This window comes from Anopheles cruzii, chromosome 3 (genome assembly GCF_943734635.1).
Source record: "Anopheles cruzii chromosome 3, idAnoCruzAS_RS32_06, whole genome shotgun sequence".
Taxonomy (NCBI): Eukaryota; Metazoa; Arthropoda; class Insecta; order Diptera; family Culicidae; genus Anopheles; species Anopheles cruzii.
The window spans coordinates 76,992,101-77,016,160 of NC_069145.1; the positions used below are offsets into that span (position 1 = coordinate 76,992,101).

At 47.2% G+C, this 24,060-nt stretch overlaps 5 protein-coding genes across 5 annotated transcripts; 1 reads left to right on the plus strand and 4 right to left on the minus strand.

Moving 5' to 3' along the window:
* Nucleotides 1-6,863: 6,863 nt before the first annotated feature.
* On the minus strand, nucleotides 6,864-7,796 carry LOC128272508 (probable NADH dehydrogenase [ubiquinone] 1 alpha subcomplex subunit 12). Its single transcript, XM_053010331.1, has 4 exons — nucleotides 7,613-7,796; nucleotides 7,350-7,527; nucleotides 7,196-7,280; nucleotides 6,864-7,038 (listed from the first exon to the last, which is right to left on the minus strand). The coding sequence occupies exons 1-4, from the start codon at nucleotides 7,705-7,707 to the stop codon at nucleotides 6,965-6,967; spliced, it is 432 nt and encodes a 143-aa protein (XP_052866291.1). The 5' UTR covers nucleotides 7,708-7,796; the 3' UTR covers nucleotides 6,864-6,964.
* A 157-nt stretch (nucleotides 7,797-7,953) lies between these two features.
* On the minus strand, nucleotides 7,954-9,226 carry LOC128272625 (serine/threonine-protein phosphatase 2A activator-like). The gene is made up of 3 exons (XM_053010461.1): nucleotides 9,214-9,226; nucleotides 8,636-9,144; nucleotides 7,954-8,574 (listed from the first exon to the last, which is right to left on the minus strand). The coding sequence occupies exons 1-3, from the start codon at nucleotides 9,224-9,226 to the stop codon at nucleotides 8,050-8,052; spliced, it is 1,047 nt and encodes a 348-aa protein (XP_052866421.1). The 3' UTR covers nucleotides 7,954-8,049.
* A 280-nt stretch (nucleotides 9,227-9,506) lies between these two features.
* Nucleotides 9,507-11,866, plus strand: LOC128271386 (cryptochrome-1). Its single transcript, XM_053008878.1, has 2 exons — nucleotides 9,507-9,745; nucleotides 9,815-11,866. The coding sequence occupies exons 1-2, from the start codon at nucleotides 9,507-9,509 to the stop codon at nucleotides 11,247-11,249; spliced, it is 1,674 nt and encodes a 557-aa protein (XP_052864838.1). The 3' UTR covers nucleotides 11,250-11,866.
* A 298-nt stretch (nucleotides 11,867-12,164) lies between these two features.
* On the minus strand, nucleotides 12,165-17,902 carry LOC128273446 (synaptotagmin-5). The gene is made up of 7 exons (XM_053011412.1): nucleotides 17,755-17,902; nucleotides 14,045-14,313; nucleotides 13,781-13,962; nucleotides 13,402-13,712; nucleotides 13,195-13,315; nucleotides 12,703-12,893; nucleotides 12,165-12,629 (listed from the first exon to the last, which is right to left on the minus strand). Exons 2-7 carry the CDS (start codon nucleotides 14,245-14,247, stop codon nucleotides 12,165-12,167), a joined length of 1,473 nt encoding a protein of 490 aa, XP_052867372.1. The 5' UTR covers nucleotides 14,248-14,313; nucleotides 17,755-17,902.
* A 2,064-nt stretch (nucleotides 17,903-19,966) lies between these two features.
* LOC128271032 (trypsin-7-like) lies at nucleotides 19,967-20,707 on the minus strand. The gene has a single exon (XM_053008463.1). The coding sequence runs from the start codon at nucleotides 20,639-20,641 to the stop codon at nucleotides 19,967-19,969; it is 675 nt and encodes a 224-aa protein (XP_052864423.1). The 5' UTR covers nucleotides 20,642-20,707.
* Between the last annotated feature and the right edge of the window lie 3,353 nt (nucleotides 20,708-24,060).

The window sequence follows — 24,060 nt, forward strand, 5'->3', positions numbered from 1 at the left end:
AATCAATAGAACAACTCGACGGTGGAGCGGCGCCCACTGTTTTGTGTTGTGCTTTGCCGGCTTTGGGCAACTGCTCCAAATTCGCCAATTCCCATGCACTTTGAACGCCTTCACCACAGTCGAAAACCCGAAAATGATGTACCACTAAACCGCAACGACCCGCGTGGGATAAATCTGAGCCGCAGCTAGTTTGCATACGGCAAATCTTACGCGAAGAACATCAGGATTGATGAGGCAGATTTGTCCTTTTAGATTCCCGAGTTTAAAATCGGAATGTGTCGTTCGGAATCGATTGAGAACCACGAAAGAGCCTGAAAACAGTAGATTCCAGAAGGGGAAATGAATTGGTATAGATTTGATCGGGAACGTAATATTCAGTTTGTAGTCGCTTGTTAAGGAAAATAGTATTAAATCAACAACAAAGATCAACAAAAACATGAAAACATCGGTTGCAATCGCTATCGTCGAAATTGTGATAACATAAAATGTAAGTTTTATGCTATACATAAAATTTATAATTAAACTAGTTTACCAGTAAAATCTTCTATTAACAATTGAATATCTCCTGCGCTGTTCACCCTTACCGTCTGAAGAATTCAGACAGGATTTAATTGTTCCGAAGCGATTGGCGTCATCAACCTATTTTGCTCTGTACTTTCTTCGCACAGTATAGGTGGTTACGAACGACGGACGGACTCTAATGTTGGTCTGTGTAAACATCTTAAGACGAGCAAATATTGGATGTTTATTTTACAATTTACCAAATTTGTCGAGCAACTGGACGGTGGTGCAGTATCATGAGGCAGGAGATCGATACGCTGTTCGATGAAGACATGTGCCAACAATGATGCTGCCACCGCCGCACATGCACAAACATCGCCACATAGTGGTGTAGAGTTCACGCGCTACTCCGGGTGTCCTCACGACAGCTTGCGTGGGTAAGAAAGAGCCCGTGGCCGAAGTGCTTACTTCGACGATGATTTACCAGTTTTTCGCCATCCCCCGCCACCCAGCAGGGCCGAAGAGCTTGGCCCAAATTGACGAGGGTGCGTGCGTGATTTATTGTTTGAAGGGCTAATGGGAGCTGTCAATAAATTAGACATGTTCTTTCCGATTCTTTGCGCGAGATGCTCTTAACTTCCCGTAAACTGTTCGCGCTCAAGGAGTGAGTCAGGCGAACAGAGTTTCTTTCACGGCGCTTGGTCCTTCATTCAATCGGTTGACCACGGCCAAAAGATAAGTCAAGCAGCATTGTCAACGATTGCCAGCTTTTTTTGCCAACGTAATTTTTATTCAATTGAATAAGTTTGTTACAATACCTTATTTTTACATTTTAAATTTCGTAAAATGACAAAACAATAACAAACTTAGCATATGAATACCCTAAAACGAGTTCCTCAATGGCACAAATACAGTGACGATCATTGAGCATTCAATCAACACACATGATAACCCCAACCGATGACACTGGGGAATTCCGAGTCCACCGCAATCACGGTTCGACCGGTTCATTTCAGTCTTCATCGCGCAGTGTACCCGTTTGGACCAAAATGTATTTAAGTGTTTTCGGTAGCTCTCTGTTGCTAGTTTTTCTGAACGCGGCCCCAGCATCCGGGTACATATCGTTCCGCCTTATGGACTGTGCTCTCTACCAAATCACTAACCCTGCGTATCTTCTCCAGAGATTACTTTGCTGTCCTGCCATCGAACGTAAACCCAGGCCAGGAACTGAACGTGTTGCTTACAAACTTTGACACACCAGACGGTAGTTACTTTGCGATCGAAAATGTAGGTTCCGAGAATGTGCGTGCGATTACAACCTCCGTGGATGGCGGGCAATCGAAGAGCGTGCCTATTCCTGCCGAATGGAGCGCTGATAATGCAAACGTGATGGAACTAGATATTGTAACGTCTGACGAATCGCGACTCGCTGGGCAGATCCAAATGAAGTACCAGCCCAAAGTGTCGATCCAGCTGAGCCAATCCATCTACAGCCCGGGAGATTTTATGAAGTTTCGTGTTCTACTAACAAACGAGCAGTACCAACCCGTTCCTGGAGCAGAACGATCGTACAATGCGACCGTGTATCTCGAAGACGATGTCGGCTTTAACGTACTATCGTGGAGCGTTCCCATTACACCGGGCGAGATCTATTCCAGTGGGTATCTGTTCAGCGATCATCTAAATCTGGGCACCTGGACTCTGGGTGTCACTATTGACGATGCAACGACGTCCAAACCGTTCCAAGTGATACACTACTCAGCTCCCATCCACAAAATAGCGATCGAAACCGACGGCATCGTCACCATCCAGGACAAGCGACTCATGTTGAACGTGTCGGCTATGTACAGTTTTGGCAAACCTTTGAAGGGTATGCTTACGCTGACGGTTACAGGCGATCGCTCGACGATCGAGTCGAGCATTAACATCGTTGGCGAGGCCCGGGTCACACTTCCTCTGGGAAAGTTGATTGCCGTAAACGATAGAAGTGCAGCTGTTCGGGAGATCAGCGTGAGAGCGACGGTGTTGACAACGAACCACATCACTAACCGTACCTATCAGTACGCCAGGACAATACCAATCTACAGCTTCCGCCACAGGCTAACCCTGCAGAAGATGGTAGGTTACGAACCGGGACAAAATGCCACCATTCTTGTGCAGCTCACGAACGCCATTGGAGAACCTCAGCATGGAACATCGTCGCGCAAAGTGTCCATAACGGGGTGGTCGGAAGATGAAGAATATGTTACTTTTGAACAACCACTGGACAACAAGGGCACTGCCGTAGTGTCCATCGTAACGCCGGAGCTAGCTGATCATGTAACGTTTGACGCTTCCTATGAAGGCGCAACAGCATCGCTGACCGTCGATATGGTCAGTTTGCCCGAAATTCGTATACATTTGATACCCAATTCCGACGGCACTCAACTGGCTGTTGCTTCTTCGTTTGCGCTGAGTGAAGTGATTGTGGTGATTTGCAGGCAGAAGGGCAACGAAATCTCGTCCCGTAGAAGTGAAACACTAGAAAATTACTTGCCAATAACAGACCTCTCTCTGGACGGTAGCGTGAATAGCGTTTATGTGTTTGCTAAATCCTACGACACTCTCGTGCAGGCATCAGCCCCTTTCACGAAGCAGCTTGTAGTGTCGAATCAGGTGAGAGCTGCCACAGATTAATGACCAAATTGAAAACCAAATAACTGATCATAACATCCGCTTTTCTGACGTGATAGCTACATATTGATTCCGTGAAACGAGATCGGTTGAAGTACAACGTAAAAGTACACGCCAATCACGATTTGCTTGTTGGGATAGCCATTTACGAGGGGGTACTGGATGTGAAACAGATCGCTACATATCTGGATCTCTCTTATAACTCCACAACTGATAAGCAGGTAACGCAAGGTTTTACTGACTGTTAGTCCCCATGCAAGTAATAATCTGCTTTGCGAACCCATTTCAGCGTGATTATGTATCAGTGATTTCGAGATATGATCTGCTGAAAATGCCACCATTGATCACCAACACTTCCAGTACTCCCAGTGAGAGTGCAAACGATCTAAGATCATTGCTGCTATGGGAGAGCCGCCATACTAGGTCAGAAAAGGGTACTGTGTGAGTTTCAAGAAGGTAAAACTTGTGTACTTTTTAGCAATGGGACGGCAAACTTTGCGGTAAAAGTCCCAACGTACGTAAGATCCTGGACAGTAACTGCCTTAGCCTACAGTCCGACAGAGGGCCTTCTAGTAGCCCCGCCGAGAACGTATCATCGCGAGGACTCGCTCGAGATTCATCTGCATGTTCCCTACTCGGTAACCCGGCTGGAAGTGGTACCTGTGGATGTATACGTGGTCAATAACGACGATAGACCGCTCGACTTGGTATTCATAGAGCTGTCGAACGAAGCTAATGAATTTAGTTTCATGAACAATGCGGGCCGAACTGATGGTAAGTGTCGTGTAACTCGTATCGTTAAACATTTCTAAAATGCTGCCCTCCTTTAACAGCAATATTCAAAACCGTTCGAGGACGTCTCGAGCCAAACTCAGTTCAACGGGCAGAATTTCTCATTAGGCCCAAAAAGTTGGGTTCCATCACTCTTAAAGCCAACGCGTACGCCAGTAGCGGGACAAACTTCTCCGCTGAGACGATCCTACGAGCAGTGCCGGAAAGCGTGCAGCGATCTGGTCATATAGTGCGGTACTTTAACCTCGAAAACTCGGACACAGTGTTCAAGAAGCTCAAAATACCGATTCCGCGCACTGCAGAGCCGGGAACGGAGAGGATTATCGTTTCTCTGCAGCGCGAACAGAATCAGATTGTTTCGTTATCCGTTGCCATGCTGCTGGATACGCTCGACGAAGCGGATCCATTCACGATGGCCACGAAAGCTGCGTTAATGCAGGACGTGCTACTCGAGGGGCACGTCCAATGGACCGAAAGGTGGGCGAACGCAAGTGAAATGATCCGCAAGTCTGTTCCGAAGATCGAGGCACTTGCCAGTCAGGACGGTTCTTTCGCCATTCCGGACATTCATAGACCCCAGTCAACATGTTGGGACACAATAATCGCTACCCAGGCATTGGTATTAGCGGCTCGCAAGCAGCACAGCGCTGCCCGAGAAGAGGTCCTAGTAAGAGCTTTGAATTGGCTAAAATCACAACAGGCATCGGATGGTTCATTTTGCAAAGATAGTACCGGAGATGTAGCATCAATCGCCGAACTAACGGCTCATACTCTACTACTGTTGGCTAGCATGGAAAGCTTATCCTGGCGTTACGTGTCATCGATTGACCGCGGTAGAAGCTATTTAATTTCCACCTCCTACAACCTAGTAGATCCGTACCAGCTGGCATTGGTAGGGTACGCACTACAGCTCACAAAAACGCAAGGTAGCGACGAAGAGAAGGACAGTGGTCAATCGTTGGGCTTCATCATAAACCAATTGCTGGCTCAGAAAAAGAGCAGCCCTTCGCAAACGAAGCACTGGTGGCGCTCCAGCGTGAGCACGGACCTGACCGCAACATCCTACGCGCTGTTGGTTTTCACCCACAAAGGACTCCTCATCGATGCCGGCCCGATCGTGAACTGGATCAAACAGCAACCGTACCGAGCGGCGATACCTGCCATCAAACCAAACTCTCACATTGCTCTGCGTGCGTTGATTGCCTACGCGAAAAGGACCATATTTCTTACTCCAACATTCGTCGGGAAAGTGACTGCAGAGGGCACAAATATGGAGCCCTTGGAAATCCCTTTCGATCATCAGTCCGACAAACGGAGCATTACCCTACCGCCAGCGACAAGATCCGTGAGCTTCGCCATTAACGGCACCGTAGCCGGTTCATTTGAAGTGGGCTATAGCTACGCGGAAAACATTGTAGAACACGCGACGAAGTTCGACATAAAAGTGACCAGGCTCAGTACCTCGTCCGACGACTACACGGACTGGAATGTTTGCCTACGCTTCCTGCCGACAGGATTCACCGAAAAAACCAATATGGTTACGTGTGAAATATCCTTTCCCACCGGCTACATTGCGCTAGATGATAGTGTCGCCGAACTCCAACAACTGGCCAACATTGTCGTAAGTCTTTGGGAAGTGGTCGCATTGGGCCAATTTTAACACATTCTTTGGCTGGCTTTCCACAGACAACTACATTAAAAAATGATGAGACCGTTCTCCTCTTAATCTTCGAGTTGATCGGATTGAACTGGGAGTGTTTCAACGTGACAGGGTTCCGTCAAACGGTCGCCCCTCGACAGCTGCCCGGGACGATCAAGGTGTACGATATTACGGATACTAGTAAGTGTGATCTTATGTTCTTTCTAATGCTCAAGAAGATTGCAAAACACATTTATAACCTTTCTTTTTAACGATTTTAGGTAAGGTTGCGTTCCAAAACTTTGATACCGTTAGTTAAGCAACACACTCAAATAACAAGGAGCACAAGGGAGCTGCATTTCAAGATCTGAATTCGATATGGTGTAAGACACTGCTTTGGGAAAGTAGTTTATCAAACTAAAAGGAAAAGCAGAAAACTTACATCGTGTGATGACTCATCTCGTCCTAGTGGTTGGAAGGTCCTCTCCGGTATCCGATGGAATTCAGCGTATTCAGATCGACTAAATATATTGTAACACTGATCGTCTCTTGGCACTTTGGAGTATAAGCATTTTATATAACTCTCGCTGCACTCTCAAACTCATTAAAGAACAATAAAAGTTCGTTTATCACCACCATTCTGATCAAGATTTCTCTGTCACTTTTCTCCGAGCGCATCACTCCACAGGTTTTGCAAATCAAAATTTGTTTATTCGCAAATTAAAAAATCAGAGAATGCCACGAAACATTCGCAGGCAGTGCAGATGCGAACTGTAGCCAGTCGTGACGGTGTGGCCGTACCTCGTAATGGCTTGCCTAAAACTGAGATCATCGGCAGGAAGCCATTCAATACTCTCGATCGTTTTTTACTTTCTGCTGAACGCAAGGTAGACCGTCAAGGGTCAATGACTTCTACCTGTCGCCGTTTCAGACTCGAGTCGACTTAATATGGTCCAAGCAAAACGTAATTCTGCGTCGGTGGATTCATAGCACAAATACTTATCTTAGTTTTCATAACCCGTTAATCTAATATCAGGCAGCCATTTATACTTTTCTCGTTTCTTCGTACAGTTCGTATGAAAATGCGCTATTTTCACAAACAAATGGAGATTTGTCAACTGTTCACCCACTTCAAATACTTATTGTAAATTTAATCGAAAATGATTTGTCTTTCGGATATCACCATCCCATCGAGAACTGAACATCCACTACCAGCCTTTCGGGCGACATTCATAAAAGATTCACTGAAACAAAACACTACCGCTTTATGCCATTGGCAGACATGTGTATTTACTGTCGGTTCCGGTTGCTTCTAACACTTATTTACAATCATCTCCTTACAGACTGTTTGAGACAATTTTAGTTCGACTGCGGTTTTTTGGGATCCCATGCCTCAACTTTCGGGCGCGTTGTTGAATACGGCATGTAGGCCTCTGTAAGAAAACAAAATCGAGATTGGAATTGAGCAATTGCTTATTGCACATTATAACATCTTTGGCCTGGATTGATGCTTTTACAATCCAGCTTAAATCAGTCTTCACTTTAAATACTAGCCCTGCCTTCAAAACGAGAGTTTCGTCGGTTTCATACCTTTCCTTCCCGACATGTTTTCGCTGTGATCCAGCATCCAGGCATACTTGGGACGATTGCCGTCCCGATTCGGTGGAAGATCGGTCTAAGACGAAGCAAAGATAATTAATTTCTTACGACCAACAATGCGCAACACCACCATTGGCCTCCGTACCTTGTAGTGCATCCATCCGAACCATTCAGCCGGGATTTGCGAACCGTCGTACTCCATGTTGAAATGCGGCGCATACTCCACCCAGCGGTTTCTGCCGTAGAATTGCGACGGATCCTCGTAGTATTTGTTCCCGTACTTGTCCTCGCCAACCATTCGTCCCGATTTCATTTCGTCCATCCTGCGAGATAAACAATCTAGTTTGTTAGCTTCATGCCACACGCAAGGATATTGTTACATAAGTTTGTTATCGACAGCGTACAGACCTGTAAAGTTTGTACAAACTGGCCCGGATACCTCCATTATCGCGGAGATAGGTGTACAGCTTGTTGAGTTTGTCCAAACCAAGGTAGCGGGTCATAATTAGTAGAAAACCGGAACCGAAAGATACGGATTCGAGCAATCACTAAATTCTTCACCGAGAGCCGATTTTCGCGACGATATTTTGACTTTGCATCGGATGAGAAACGTCAGTTTGACAGTGGAATGTTATTGTTTCTGTAAGGGTGTTTTCTACTAGATTCTCTAAGGGTTCTCACTCGTTTCCTGTTTTCCAGTAAAGCAGAAAAGCACAAAAGCCTTGCTTGCCACAATATCATGGATTTATTCTTAAGTTATCTTCTACTAAAGTTCTGTACGATTGTGTTAACCGATGTTTTTTGTTTCCGTGCATGTTTGTGTGCATGCTGAACGCACACATTTATCACATTCCATCTCCGCTGCTAAATTTCGGTGGGGGTGGTATTGAAGGTCCCGACGACGTACCGTGCCTCGGAATCATGCCCAACCTGGGATTCGGAAGGACGGTGCCCGGTTTAACCGGATCCAGCGTAAGAATAGAACCAAAGAATACGTGCTGGATAACGGGAAATTTCGACAGTACCTCCTTCTGGTACATCTTTAGCAGACCGGTACAAATTTTCGACCACTGCGGAACCGCACTGATGCTCCACAGCTGATTGGAGTGCTCGGCAAAATGGCCAGTTTTCACCTGCCGTATGTAATCGATACAACCGACAAACATAAACTCCTTCCTGTACTTGTCGATCGATTTATCCTCCACAAACTGCGGCGGTTCAATCGGACTGTTGACGGCCAGTTGTGCGCTACCCCATATGAAGGGAACGAACTGAAAGTCGTCCAAACTCCAAACGCCATGGCTACCGGCCGGTTCCATCCGGTACGTGACCTGCAGTTTCCGGACCAGAACGATGTACTTGTCGAATAACTACGAAGACAAATCATTCTGTTAATAGGCCCAGTGTTCCTGCTCAAACCTGCTGCTCTACCTTCAAGCCCACAGCAACTTCATCTTTCCGTTCGATCGCTCCAGTTTTGAACAGACACATAAGGAACATTACGAAAGCCAGCTCGTGACCGGTGCCGTAATCGATACGCGTCGAATTACCGAACGATTCTTCGAAGTACACCTGGAGCTCCTTTGCCGCGTCCTGGAGCGTATCTGGCAACGCGTCCTTAATCAATTGCAAACTTTCGGTACGCATCTTTTGAAACCAGCTCTTGAATGCTGCGTTTCCGAACCGAGCCGGCTGATCGATCGGCGGAGTCTCTATAGCCAGCTGCTCCAAGCGATCTATCGCTTTCAGCAGTTTCTCAATTACAGGGCTAATTTCGACACTTTGGCTAGCTCGTGTTCCCTGCAACGCTACGGACATGCTACTTATAAAACCCATCAAGTCGTAATACGCTGCAGACTTCTCCCATGTCGCCATATCCATAGCAGACTTGATTTGCTTCTCCGGCACGACGAAGGTCCGTTTCGGCGGGCTTTCTGCGTCTAAAACGATTCCAATGAAAAGTACAAAACTGTTAACGCGTTCCACAACGCCAATGAACCTTAACGGACCTGCGTCAGACATTCTTAAGCAATTAATAATGAGTTATTAAACACAAAAAGCTGTTTCTCGTCCTCGCGCGTCTGTAAAAATAAACTTTTTCTGCTCTGTTTTGGTTTGGATGTGTCAAAGTGTATTTGGTGGGTTATTTGCTATAATGTTTTATGGATTGTGACGTCCTATGTTGGTGCTTTGCGAACGTACTCCATTTTGTTTTGATTCGCGCAGGGTTTTTTAGGCACATTTCATTGCTTGGTTCAAATTGCGTTGTGTGGCCAGAAGAGTGGTTTGTTTAGGTTTTACAATGGCAAAAAAGGAAACGATTATTCACTGGTTCCGCAAAGGATTACGGGTGCACGATAATCCAGCATTGTACCTCGCAATGGATAAGGTGAGACAAAGTCCACATAAATATTGTCTTCGACCGATATTCGTACTGGATCCAGCCATTCGCAAATGGTTACGCGTGGGACCTAACCGATGGCGCTTCCTAACCGAAACCCTGTTTAATTTGGACGAAAACTTAAGATCACTTAACTCTCGGTAAGCGTAAATGCACTTGTGTAGGATGGATTAATTTCAACTCAATAAAGTTTCGTCTTCATTTTTTAGATTGTACGTCGTTCGAGGAAATCCAGTGGAACTGTTTCCCGTTCTTTTTGACCGGTGGAACGTATCAATGCTGACCTACGAGCATGATATCGAACCCTACGCCGTAAAGCGTGATAAAACCGTCCAGGAGCAAGCCAAACAATTCAACGTGACGGTTCATTTCGAAAAAACGCACATCGTTTTCGACCCAGACACGATTGTCAAGCGAAACGGAGGAAAGCCTCCGCTTACGTATCAAAAGTACGGCACGCTTGCTTCAGCATGTACAATTCCGGCCCCTGTATCAGTACCTCACAAGCTGCCCACTGAAGGAGTGGAACCGGAAACAGATACGCAGGAACGCAAATGCGCTTCATGTTACGATCCCCCAACGCTGCAGGAACTGGGAGTAGATGAGGGGTTGCTGGAAGAGTGTAAATTTCCGGGCGGAGAAACAGAAGCTCTGCGGAGAATGGAGGAGTGCCTAAGACGAAAGGCGTGGATTTGTAGCTTTGAGAAGCCAAACACTTCTCCCAACTCACTGGAACCGTCGACCACCGTACTGAGTCCGTACCTAAAGTTCGGTTGCCTCAGCGCGCGCCTATTCTACAGTCGCCTCCAGGACACTATCAGAGGGCAGAAGCACTCGCAACCTCCCGTGTCGTTGATTGGTCAGATGATGTGGCGCGAATTTTACTACTGCGTTGGGGCCGTCACACCAAACTACGATAAAATGGTTGGAAATGGCATCTGCCTACAGGTAGATTGGGACACAAACGATGCGTATCTGGAGGCGTGGGCCCACGGCAGAACGGGATATCCTTTCATAGATGCCATCATGCGGCAGTTACGGCAGGAAGGATGGATCCACCATCTTGCTCGACACGCGGTGGCCTGCTTTCTGACTCGCGGAGACCTGTGGATATCGTGGGAAGAGGGTCAGGCCGTGTTCGAAGAGCTGCTGCTTGACGCCGATTGGGCACTGAACGCCGGCAACTGGATGTGGCTGTCCGCGTCCGCTTTTTTCCATCAGTACTTTCGCGTGTACAGCCCGGTTGCGTTCGGCAAGAAGACAGATCCGGAGGGAAAGTACATAAAAAAATACGTTCCAGAGCTGGCGCGGTTTCCTGCCGGTATCATCTACGAACCGTGGAAGGCGAGTCTGGAGACACAGAAAAAGTTGGGGTGCGTAATCGGAAAGGATTATCCAAAGCGGATCGTGGTGCATGAGGAAATTTCCAAAACCAACATCCAGCGCATGACGGCTGCGTATCGAAGGAGCAAAGCTCTAAAGGAAGCTGGCCATTCGGACACAAGTGTAAACGAAGGCCCGCAGCCCAGTTCAAGTAAAACAGTCGGCAAACGGCCCGGTTCGGGGGTTTCTAGCAAAACAAAACCTTCGCCTAAAAAGCAAAAACTTGAAAACACGATCAAAAGGTTTCTCACGAAGAAGTAACTAACTAGTAGCTTATTGTTTGGTCAAACCATGAATTAAACTTGTCTCAGCAATTAAAAGACCGCAGCATTACTGTCACTGTAATAGGTACACAATATTTATTCTGAATTAGATAACATCTATTAAATACATATCTCTCTTTGGTTGTTGTATAAATACTTATACGTTATGGTTCCTGCCTTACTTTTGATGATTATCCTTTCCTCCCTCTTTTGATAGTCCGCTTTACAGTGTTACATATAAATCTGATGTATATCTGATATATTTTGTCCTTCAGAAGGCGTAAAAGTAGCATCTGACACTAACTGGCCAGGCCATGCTTAGGATATAATTGGGGTTTATAAATCTTTGTAGATACAGCCTATTAACATGGTAAGACTGGAGCTTTCCCTCTCTCTCTGTCTGGTGGGATAACGCTATACAAAGGAAACCTAAAGTATTTGTAATATGTAAAATGTAAACTCGCTGGACGTTGCAAATTCAGTTCACTCTTACTTCAGGGTTGAACCAACTTTTCTGAATTATTATCCTGTTCGTAAATCAGCGAACGAATTGTTTCCTTTAAAGTGCAACACGTTACATAAACTACGTCACACTGATTGAAAATATACGGTTTGTTGTATAAGAAACATTTGTTTTACGTGCATGACTTGTCTTTTGGAATAGTGACCGTGCTTTCAAAATAGTAAATCCTCCCGCCAGGAACTCCTGCAACTTTCGTTTTCATCTTTCTTTTTCATGTCTTTTGACTTATAATGTAATACGATGTTTGCTTAAGTTGGCTTACATTACTTGCACAAAAATTAGGATAAAGAAATACACGAAGAAGTAGACTTACAGAATATGTTCGGTTAGGGTCCGGTGTGGTTACCGTAAACTTCTTTAATGTGCACGTGACTATTTGAGCATCGCTTATTACTTGGTCGTATCCGATTTCAGCTTCAGCTCGGACAACGCAATCCACTGCGCCGTGGCGGCGCGCGTTCGAAATAGTTCGTCGAAGAACTTCCGGTTCTCCTCCCGAAATTCCGGTCCGGCACCCACCATCGCTCGGCCAATGGTTTCGTTCCGGCCCAGCAGATTATCGTGCAGAACCTGAAACTCAATCGAGCAGTCTTTCAACGTTTCACGGCTAATGTCGAACGAGAGGGCCTCATTGTAGACAGGAGCGGTCGTGTTGCGGGCCACGGTGGTCTTGCGCTTCTTGATACGCCTCCCGTCGGCATTGTAGAGGCATACCTTCACGTACGGATCGGACGAATTTCGCGTCCCGTCCATCACACGTAGATTACGGGCTTTAATGATGACGACCGTCAGCTTCTCGCACGGCGGCTGGTACGACAGTGACACCATCAGATCGCCCAGATCTTGCTTGTTATCCTGAAACGTACGTACGCATAGCCAATCACTTTAAATCCATGTAACGGGCGTTTGCTAACTACTTGCCACTCACCTGCTCGGTGTAGGGTAGCAGCGGTCGCCAAACGTCTATCTTCTCCGCCAGACATACTTGGCCCAGAGGAAATTGAACACCACCGATGCAGACATGCCGCGAGTAGGCGTCGAAGTCGAACAGCAAAATTTCCAGCGTGCGTCTGCCGATGGTTGCCGAGCGCACCTCAAACACAAAATCTTCGTCAAATACTGTGGCGGAAGAGACATTAAAAGGATTGTGAAGCCAAACTGGAAGAGCTTAGTGGGTGGGACATATTGAAACCCCGTTCGATTGGTGACATAAGCTAGGCGTTACATCGAACCGTTTTCTAACCACGCTGAATGAAATGGTAATACAGATGTAAACTCCTTCATGACTCTAACTTGAGAACAGTACTTTGCGGTCTGCGAATATGTCGACGTTGCTAGGCAACAATTGAATTCGTAATGCGAAACCCGTCCCTAACCCCCGTCTGTTGGCTTGTGGTCCGAAATCCTTCCTCGAACTTACCCGGGTTAAGTGTCTTTTTATGAATTCTCGTTTGCCACATATTGTTTCGATCCGGCAGCAGTCGTATCTTGGCGTACGGATCCGCCGTTCCGCTGAAGTCCTGTGGCTGCAAATCCTGGGCCTGCGGAAAACACACCACACATGAATGTGCCAATGAATCGGGTGCGAGTAGTTTAACGAATAACTGCGCCTCGAGCGGCGGATTACCTCTGCGAGCCGTACGTTCAGGATGCCGGCGCCTGGGTCGTAGCTCAGCGTCAGGCGAATGGCACCGCGGGCGTCCTCACCACCCAAATCGCCCCGACTGAGCGTGCTGCAAGTGCTGGCGGAGTCCACCATATCTGATCCGCTGCCTTGCCCTTTCGAAGCCACCATCGAGGTTGTGGGTTTGGCCGGGCTGGACGTTACGAGCACGACGTGCCGGCTAGTGCTGGCGATGGCGACAGCTCCACTGGGTGCCGCTATAACTGACCTACTGCTGCTGCACGCCGAGTCTCCACTGTCGCCGGTTGTCTCCTCTGGTGGCCACGGGGACGGAGGGTAAATATTATACTCTTGTCAAATTCGGGCTCGCCACTGTACCCACCATCGGACGTGTCAATCAACTGGCCCCGACTGTCGCTCTTCCGGTACAGGCCCTGGGACGCCCAGAATGGTGGATTTTCTGCCTTCGCCTGTGGACTCCCGTGGGGCCGATTGAGATACCGTGAGGTTCCGGCGACCGCGTCAACGTTGTACGCAATCGGGCAGGTTATTGGTCCTCCGTGGCTGGTAAAGGAAATCGGTGAGCGCAGTAAAACCATTAGTTATTGCTCGCGCGTGAAGCATAATCGGTGGGTCCCGGGCTCACCTGTGCTGCAGGGCGGCCTCACGTTCGTTGGCCGATTCGAGGAGATTCTTCTCGAACCAATTGAGGCGGTAGCGTTTGGAGCAGGTGATGTAGATCAGCAGACCCAGCAGCGAAACAATCAGGAACGATATCGATCCATAGATAGCCACCTGGGCGGGGTTGAAGGTCTCCGGTTGGCCGAACCAGCCCAGTACCGACTTCATCCTTAGTTATGTGATTTTTTTGTGCGGTGTGTCTACTATCTACGAGGGTGAGTGTAACTAACGAATCTGAAACACAAATAAAGTTAAAGGCGGGCTTACACGATTGAATCGGACGTTTAGATGCGCGACTTGGGAATTCTTTTAAATGTTTTTCTTCAGTCCCATTGTGGCCACTTCTTTTCACAGCCATTGAGAGGTAGTCCCTTTTATGGTCGCTCATTGAGCATCATTACGTTTTTATGAGCTAACTCGTCATTACATCGCACTTTTCGGACGGAAAACCTCCCAACGCGAATTACGGTGGGTGAAGTGATTGAAATTCAATTTGTAATGGATTATTTTCTTTGTTGGGAGCTCGGCAGAAGGCAGCCCAAATGTCCTTATGCTTCGCCTATTTCAATCAACTGACAGCCAAGACGTGTCCTATTATTATCGTTTTTTTTAGTACTCGTGGCCGGGACTTGGGTATGTAGGAGTATAATACCAAATAATTATCCTTTGGCCTCGGAGTATCCAAATTCACTAGAACAGAACAGAACAGAAATGTGGGTTGAAATGTACCAATTGTAGCTAGAAACAGGATGTTTTTAGTCGTTTGTATTTTCCTGTATAGAGGCTTCCTGTTTAGAGCAAAATTTGGACGACCTTTCCGCGATGCTGACGGCAGTCGAGTTTCATATTTTATCCCTCTTAAGAGGTATAATTGAATCATAAAACCATTTCTGACGTGATCCGAATAGCAAATTAATTTCGCTCAGCCATCGTCCCAGTGTTCCACGGGAAAAGCGCCGAGGAATGTCCAACGATGCTTTGCGAAGTTTTTCGACAAAAAACTAAACCGCCGTCGTCTTTAAGGGGCACTTTCTTTGGAGCAAGCGGAAAGAACTTCTTCACTTCATTAATAGCGTCCTTTGGTGACCGGCGACCGCAAAGTGATGTCGTGTGATGGCTGCAAAGTTCCGGCAGTTCCGTTATTCATCCTTTCAACTTCCTCCGCGTTCCTTCGCTTGTTCCATCATTATTGCATGTTACGCGTTAATACATGACCACACGACATCGGGTGGCACGCCATGCTATTCCAAGTGTGGTGCTGGAAGGAGCAAGGGACAAATGTTTCGGCGGATCAACGATAGTACGCGATCCAACATTCTGTGAACAGCTAGCGACCCTGCGCTGCCGAACAGCTAGAGTTTTGGGCAATTTTGCGAACAAAGTTGATGAATAAAGAAAACAAAAAAGAGGTAAAAAATAGTTCAGAAAATATATAAAATGATTAAAATAAATGACAAAAATAATAGATAAATGAATAAAAAATGTAAGTTCAGGTAAACGGTTTCACCAAATATTGATCCCAAAATGGTAGTCTGTTCGTCACTCGATGCTATTTGAATTATGACTCAAAAAAGTTAAATAGGCATTACGCGTGCAGAACGCGAAGCAGCAGCGGTACATCAGCGTGCCTGCAACTTGCGGAGCAATATTCGCACCGCATTCTTTCCCCGCTCTCCGGGACAACTTTTCCTTTGCGTCATCAAACATCGATTTAAGTCCTGAATGGGGTTTAAATTCCTTGCGTGCCGTTGGCGCCGGGAAACCACGGGCCGGTGGTAAACTTTTCCCGCCATTCGTCGAGGGGTCTGATTTTTTCTGCACCCCTTTTTTCCAAGACACTCTCTGCTGCAGTCGGCCGGCCGCAGCTCGACCGCCACGGGGTGAGTTGCTGTCAGCTTGGCACCGGTTCCCTTTCAGCGCCAATATCAGCTGCCGTTGTTGAACGAACCGAAAAAAGCTCCCGATGTAGGGTTGGAAGAAAGCATATTTATTCTCGCGGGATGATGGAATGTGGAAAAAGTATAATTGAAAGAAGAAAGGGAAAAATAACGATCATGAATAATACTGTACAGTTAAGGATCATTGATTAATGATGAAGATGAATGATGTGAACCAAACGATTTCAATGAGTTTTTCATAACCAAACGAAATGATAATTAATTAATGTGCAAAAAACATGGAAAACGTACTAGGCGATAAAAGTAACGACTTAATTAAGGCATTCTTGGAGGGTTTCATTCTTAATTATGTCGCCATCTATATTATACCCATTTTCAACGTCATTTCGGTTTTGTATGCATCATATTTGATAAAAACTTATTGCTTGAAATGAGAAAAACGGTTTTTAACTCTATGCCGTTAACCAAATCCTTTTGATCACATAATTCGCCAAAATCCAAACCAAAATACAATGGGACGCTTGTTTGATGTTGATGCCCACAGTTCTCACCTCTAGCACGTGGCCATAAATTGTGATTTACGCTCTTCTGCCCATGAGTTATGATGCTCCGAATCTACTTCGGCCAGCGGATCCGTTTGACCCGGAAACCTGATATATTTATTTTCCCCCAAAGGATTTACCATTTTTGTTACGCCAACACAGGGGAGGATCAAATACGAAAATACTCCATTATACTGCACAATATTCTGGCGTTACCATTAGTTGACTCGGACCATTCGGAGTGTTCTGAACATAAAAGATACAATACGCGGTTATTTTTTGCCACCGTCCAGAAGGATTTTTGTAGGATTTACTAGATCACGGCCTCCAATCTGGCTGTGGTGAAATGGAACGTCTTTCCGAAGGCAACAACCACCACAGCGCAGCGTGTGCTACGTGACCCGAGCAGCTCCCGGAAGGTCACTTGAAGCAGACTTTAATCTTGAGAGCCGTGACAGCGGCTCGGTTCCCATCTCCCGGGCGGGCCCATCTCAAGGCGCGCACTGTAGCCGAAGACGAGCAGAGTATCGTCAAGGGCCTGCATGTGCCACAATTCTTATTCTTCCCAGTGCTAGGAAAACTTTCGCCAGACTATTAACGAGGCGCCGAGCCATACGGTGTTTCAATTGCAGTCACTGTAAGTGGGACGTTTCGGTGCGGTGGAGTTTGGACAAACAGCACGATAGAAACTATGGTTTTGGCATTCATTCATCTACCGTAAAGATTCTATTGAAGAACAAGCGTGGCAAGTATTTGTTCTTCAAACAATTCTTCAGCCTTCTGTTGCAGTTGAAAGTTAAACAAATCGTCATAAATCTTTCACTTATTAACAATATCACGGGCTCTAGAAAAACAGCAGAGTAAATGTCACGAGCGAATCCCTGGCATAATTAAAGAACATTGAGTACCTACTTCGTTTTGCTGATCAACTCGGACATTCAATTAAGGCATGCCGTCAAAGCGCCTCACATAAGAAGAAAGTAACTTGATTAAACTTTGACCAAACACCCTACTGGCCGGACCAAGTGTTTCAGTGGCATCAAAGAAGAAAGGAACGTCGTTACATGGCGCCTTGTAGGGACGAGAAACTTCATCTCAAACGGGCGAGAGGAATTGGTCGGCGTGTCAACATGTGGGCTGCCTCTTTTTTATTTGCCCCACACTGCCAAGAAGTGAAGTCGGTGCTGGCCATTAATGTTTAATTGGTACTTTCGTTTTAGTGTAGCGTGCCTTACCTTGGGCATGTTGGCTGACCTAATCCAGATGATCAATCGCACCACAGAAGCACCACAGTCCTCAAGCGATCCTCAGACCGTGCGCCGGACGAAACGGAGCCATATTACACCCCACCCGGCGTTAAAATATCCGACCTTCGTCCTTTGGCCAATCAAATTTTGCACTTTGTCGGTGGTTCCAGGCAGTAAACGGGCTGCAAGTTTGTAGCCCGGCACGCACAGTCCAGTGCACAGAATTTTATACGATGCACACGATTTTTATATCCCCTCATATCGCCGACATTGATCGCTGGATGCCATCGTCACCGAGGAGCGACTAGGTTACTGGGCACAAATGGTGATGATGATGATGATGACCCGCACCCGACGGAGTGCATATGTTGCACAGGAGCACATTAATGTAGATGAAAATCGATCGAAACGGAAGTGGTCACTTCGTGGGGTACGCGACCACCTGAATCCTACTAGGTTGCTAGGTTGCTGGCACTTCCACTCAAACTTCGACCAGGATTACACTGACCCCACAACTTCACTAACAACGTCCTGGGCAACGTGTCTGCTTGCCAACTGTTGGAAATTGAATGCCACTCAAGCAACGGGAACGACGACCTGGCACTTGTTGCCACGGTTCGTACCGAAATGACGAACCTCTGTAAGGTTAGAAGGCGCGCCTCGTGCCAATTACGCCAAATTCCCCGCCAGCCACTCAGCACGAGAGTGACTTCCAGCGCTGGAGCATGCGTGGAACTCGGCGCTGGGGCGAACCCTTCGTACGAGCCAGCAGGCCAGCAGCAGACTCGAAAGTTTCGCCACCATCAAGTGGCAGCCTAAACAAAAACAAACCTCGCAGGACTTTCACGCACCCAGGCTCCACCACGGTGACGATGCCTCCCGGCGGCTTGGGGCCCGGCCTGTGCCAAGTATCCGTTTTGTGAAATGAAGATTAAAGTTCCATTCCGCGGAGCGAAAGTCAAACAGCGGTGTTGTTTACCGTTGGTACCCTCCGCTGGCGAAGCTTTGCCGGGCCAATTGGGAAATTTAAGCGCAATTGTGCCCACAAGGGGGGGTACCTCACCCGGGCCCAGGCACCGAGTGATGCTGGGACCAGCACTTCCCTCTTCTGAGGCTAATAGGTTTCACTCGTACAGAGTCCGTGCGTGTGTGTGCCCGGTGCCGGAGGTTTGTTTGTCGGACTACCGTCTACCTCTTGAGCTTTTTCAGCTACTTCATCGTTCAGGGTGACTCACGCTGAAACCTCACAATGGCTGGCATATGGTTCACCTGCGCTATCGTTGGAATTTTTAAAATTGCCAAGATTATTGTTAAATTGTGTTCGTTAGGTAAATATAATTGCTCAACTGTAAAAGGCCTTGAAGGTCTTAAAAAATCGCGCCAAGAAGACATTTTGTAGCAAGCTTTTATACCTACTTTTAAACTTGATTTCAAACAAATCTATGAAACATAGTAAAAATATTATGTCCAAAGCATCATGCACTGTGCTCCACAACTATCATTTGCAAACATCATCTGGAAGCTTTGTTCATCTGGATGTTCCGTTTTGTTCCAACCTAATTTTTCGGTTATACATTACAACAGCAATATTTTGGGCAAAAATTTTACACAAGACGTCAAATGAGCGCCACATTCACCAGTTAGTACGGTCACCAGTTTCGTTTTCCTACAGCCATAAATGGTACTTCGAGGACCACATGTTGTGTCAATTAGAGGAAATTAGAGTCAATAAATCTGAAGAGGAGAGTAAGCCGATAACTCCCGAGCTTATAAAAAATGTTTGGTTGATTAGAAAAATCGTTGCCTCGTGAACGTGAACGTGAAATTCACGGCAAAAGAGAGTTTTGATGATGAATTTGAATTAGATTTTTTGTTTAGATGCTCCTATTACTTCATTGTCAGAATCTAGTACAATTGGCAATAGAAATCGATACGATACGATTAACTTCACTGTCTTTTTTGGCATGGCAACGATGGTACCTAACGGAGCTACGGCTCTGGTACCAGGCTGCAGATAATATCCTTCAACTTGGTCTTTATCATGGAGATTCGGACGCATTAATTGTACACGGGCTTAATTGTTCCGTGTTGAGGTATTTATTCGAATGATGGCCCCCGCCTCAACTCGGCGCCCCAGCCTCTGCAGCACGGCCGTGGCCGCAACCCCATTCTCTAATAGCCGCACGTGCCATCGATTGGTTCAGTCACACCAGCACGCCCCTCGACTGCGGGCCCGGATCCAGCCGGTGAACCGGGTCACCCGAGCATACACCCCCGGATAGTTGCGCTGGGCACACTCGTTCCCCCAGGACACCACGCCGACTATCTGCTGCTTGCCGGTCGGGCCCACCGGCAGCTGGAGCGGCCCCCCACTGTCGCCCTGGCAGGAATCCCGGCCACCCTCCAGATACCCGGCGCACAGCATTTTGCTGGTGATCTGAAATCGATAGTAACCGGACCGCCTGCACTGCTGGTTGGTCATTACCGGGACGGTCAGTTGCTGCAGGGTCTCGGAGAGCTCCCCGGCGGCCGTCGTTCCCCAGCCCGTCACGGTGGCTTCCCGCCCATCGAAGGTGTCGCTCCCCGGCGGCAGACAAATCGGTACGCCACCGTCACCGGGAGTCACGGGAATCTGCAGGAGCAGCAGCGCCACATCGTTATTAGATCGCAGCTCCTGGTAGCGGTTCATGACGATGCGCGCAACGCGCCGCTCGATGGCGTCCTCGTTCAAGGTGACGATGTTGGGGCGCCGCAGATACACCACGAATCCGGCCGCGCTCAACCGGGCCACACAGTGGGCCGCGGTGAGGATGTAGCGATCGTTTATCAAACTGCCGCCGCAGGTGAACTTTCCCCGGTAGAACAGGGCCGCCATCCACGGGTACAGCCCGATGTCGGATGCGTTCCCACCGATCACGCGCAACGTGTTCGAAGACGTTGTCCCGCAAGCTGTGGGAGCGGGGGGGGCAAACAGTGGAGGTAAGGTAAGGTGAGCACACATACACACACGCAAGCGTTAAGTCCACAAACACCGGGCACACTAACCACAAACAGGGCATCCACCAGGGTTCTGTTGGTCCTGGGTATCCTGTTTGGCCTTTGCGGAACGCTCCACGGCCAGAACCAATGGCAGGCAGCAGCAATAGCAGCCAAGCACTAGCACCGCAAACACCCGATGCCTTGAGAGCAACATTATGCGCTTCCTTCCCGTGCACATGCACCGCCGGTGCAGTTGCAGTTCCGACTGGCCGCTGCAATTTCTCCCTCGTCAACTTCGACCCCGGGTGTCTGCGAATGCCCTGGACGATGTATAGGGCTACCACCGACGCGCCCGCGGAATGTGAGATTATAACACGTTCCACACTGGCCAAAAGCGGAGTTGCTCCAATGTAGAGCACTTTTTGAAGATTGGTTAAACTCCAAATTCACGGCTTTGGACAACATGAAGAGCAGTCAGGATTTCACTTCAGAAACAGGACCATTTACGACCGATAGTGAATGTTGAATATTCCGAATGCTTCCATGTTTAGCAACGATAACTCGGTACCCAGGGCTGGCCCATAGTTGGGCAGGAACCAGTTTGCTCGCATTAACGGAAAGGCGATACGAAAAATGTGTGTTACGGTTGCAGTTCGGTGTGGCGCCCCCGCCGAGGACACGGGTGGCGCATAAAAATTTCTCTCACTGCAGTGCATTTTTGTTGGTTTTTATCGTACGCTTTGTTGGCGACCACTCTGCAGCATCACAACGATGCGCTAAATGTGCTCGCGGAAAAGTTCTGCTCTGCTTCAGGGACAAAGTGGCCACCTACTTATGCTTCGGTATTTGATTTCAGAAGTGTAAGTAAATTTTAAACAAAGTTATAAAAACACTGAAACAGTCGCACATTGTGGTGTTTTAGATTGGTGTACTTTAATGTGCTCATTTGGAGAAACAAAACCATGCGCATTGAAATGGAAGTGAACGACAGTTGCGTATTATAACTATAGATAAGTTGTGTTATCTTAATCAAGTTTTGAGATATTTAAAATACGATGCAAGTGTGTTATAGGAGTTTTACATAGGTGTAGTTTGAAAAACGGGTGGCTGTCAGTTGATAAATTTAATATCTAAATTAGTTATCTGAACTGAAATGTTGTCGAAAGTACAAGGTCGTGCCACGATTAGTTCGTACAAACAATTAAGACGACCAATACGGAAAACTGTACAAATAGTTTATTTCAAACAGCCTGAATCCAGAGATTTTAACAACAGAAACAACAACCATCGTAATTTTGAACGATGCTAGCAAAATGGCCAACGTATGCAAAGTTTATGCTTTCGAACGAATGTGACGTTCGAGTTTTGTTTTCGTAAACTATTCGCTTTTTTCACATTTGCATCTGTAAATGCAGATGTCTAGGAACAAACTGATAGCAGGCCAAACCTGATGTCAAAAGATAGATTTACAATTTAGATCCACAAATTGGCTTTAGGATTAAAATATACAAAAACCAATTCCCGTCACTGATGCGTTACCGTACCGTTAGCTTCGTTGAATAAAAGTCCCAGATGGATAGAACATCTTTCTTCTGGCTTTCATGAAATGCCTCATTAGCATCAAATGCCGGTAGGGTCTTATCGAAGAGACTCTCTCGAGATAAGCCCAGCAGCATCAGCATTGAATTTGTAGCAAGAGCACTTTATTGGCATTCACGTGTCATGGCAGCCCAGAATCCCATCTAATCTTCTTGTGGCACAAGCCTGTCCCATCGGAGAGAGGAAGCCCGTTTTGAATTCATCCACGCACACATCTTACGACAGTCAACGTCAGGCAACGGGCATCACAACAATTTAAAACAGACGACCAGAATGTCCATAGAATGTCTCCAAACCGTCATCGTCGTCGTCAAAAGGTTTTGATCTATATATAAACCATCCTTTTCTTTCCTCTCAACAGCCCACAAAACATTTTGTGGGTGCGGGCATTTGGGGTTTTCTCGTTGTCAGGTAATTTCGGTCACCACCGGCACCGGCAGCTCTATGTCGTCGTCTTACCGAAAGCGGAAAGCTCGTTCCGGCCGCAGGCCCGCATATAAATCATCGGCAACGCCTCGACATTTTGGGGACCGAGAAAATTGAGCGCCCGCCTAAAAGGCAGGAAAATAAATTAAATTCTGGGCGGAAAGGCGGATCCTCATCCGGTTGCGACCGTGCGACCATAATCAATATGAATATCACTTTCAGGCTGGCGAGTAAAGGTCCGGTAACAGCGGCCAGCGGCAACCACCGTCCACAGAAAATGCGGCCAGTTTCGGTGTAACGATCTAATAATGTCATTCGCTGTTTTTTCGTCAGAAAACGAAGAATGTAGCCATCATGTTTGCAAGATGGCCTTTTTTGCCAGTGCCTGGAGCACAACCGATTCGTCATAATAGTTAACTTGGCGCTTGATTGATATGGACTGGACTTCCGGCCGGAACGTGCCTTAAAACATCCCCTTACTTCAACGGCAAAGTTAATTTTCACAACTTCTGCGAAGTGCCCCAGTTTCTCCGAACGTAACTCTAATCTACTACATCACGAGGCCGAGCGACGGAAAACTTTCCCGATACGTCCCGAAACGAAGCGGAACCCCGAAGGAAATTATAACATTACTTTCTCTGTTGTTTTGCCGTCGCGTCTAGCAGCATTTGGTCTTGGCCAGGTTTGGTTTTTCGCCGCTTCCACCCCGGGCCACCGGGAGCGTGGAAATCTGATCAACAGCTTATGATGGGAAGAAACATGCGGTGAATCTTAATGTCCTTGGCCACCGGAAAATGGTGCCGGCGGGTATCAAATATCGTGTTGCCGGTGGCGCAGCTGTGTCAGTTTCATGGGACAGCGCGCGGCTTCGGGCACGGGACCAACGAGCGAGCGCTTATAACTTTCTCTGCATGACCAGAAATATTTATTCGGTATCATTGCAGCGCGCGTGTTGTATCTAAATTGTGTTGAAAATCGGTTTTCAAATCGGTGGCCAACAATGGCCGACGGAAGCGCGTTCCTGCCGCGTCGAACCGAAGAGTCTGCTGATTTGATAAATGAAGGTACCATCGCTGTGCGAAAAACGAACCTTATCTTTGAATTTCCAGGCCGGTAATCTGCACGAAAGAAGGTCTCCAAAATATGCATATCATCTTGACAGGAGTGCGCATATATCGGTGTTATGATTTACGAACAACTCTGGCGGAAAAAGGCCCATAAAAAGTTTGATGTTTGTCATGCATCATGTATACGCACACACATTGTGGGAATATCGTGAAAATCACCTTA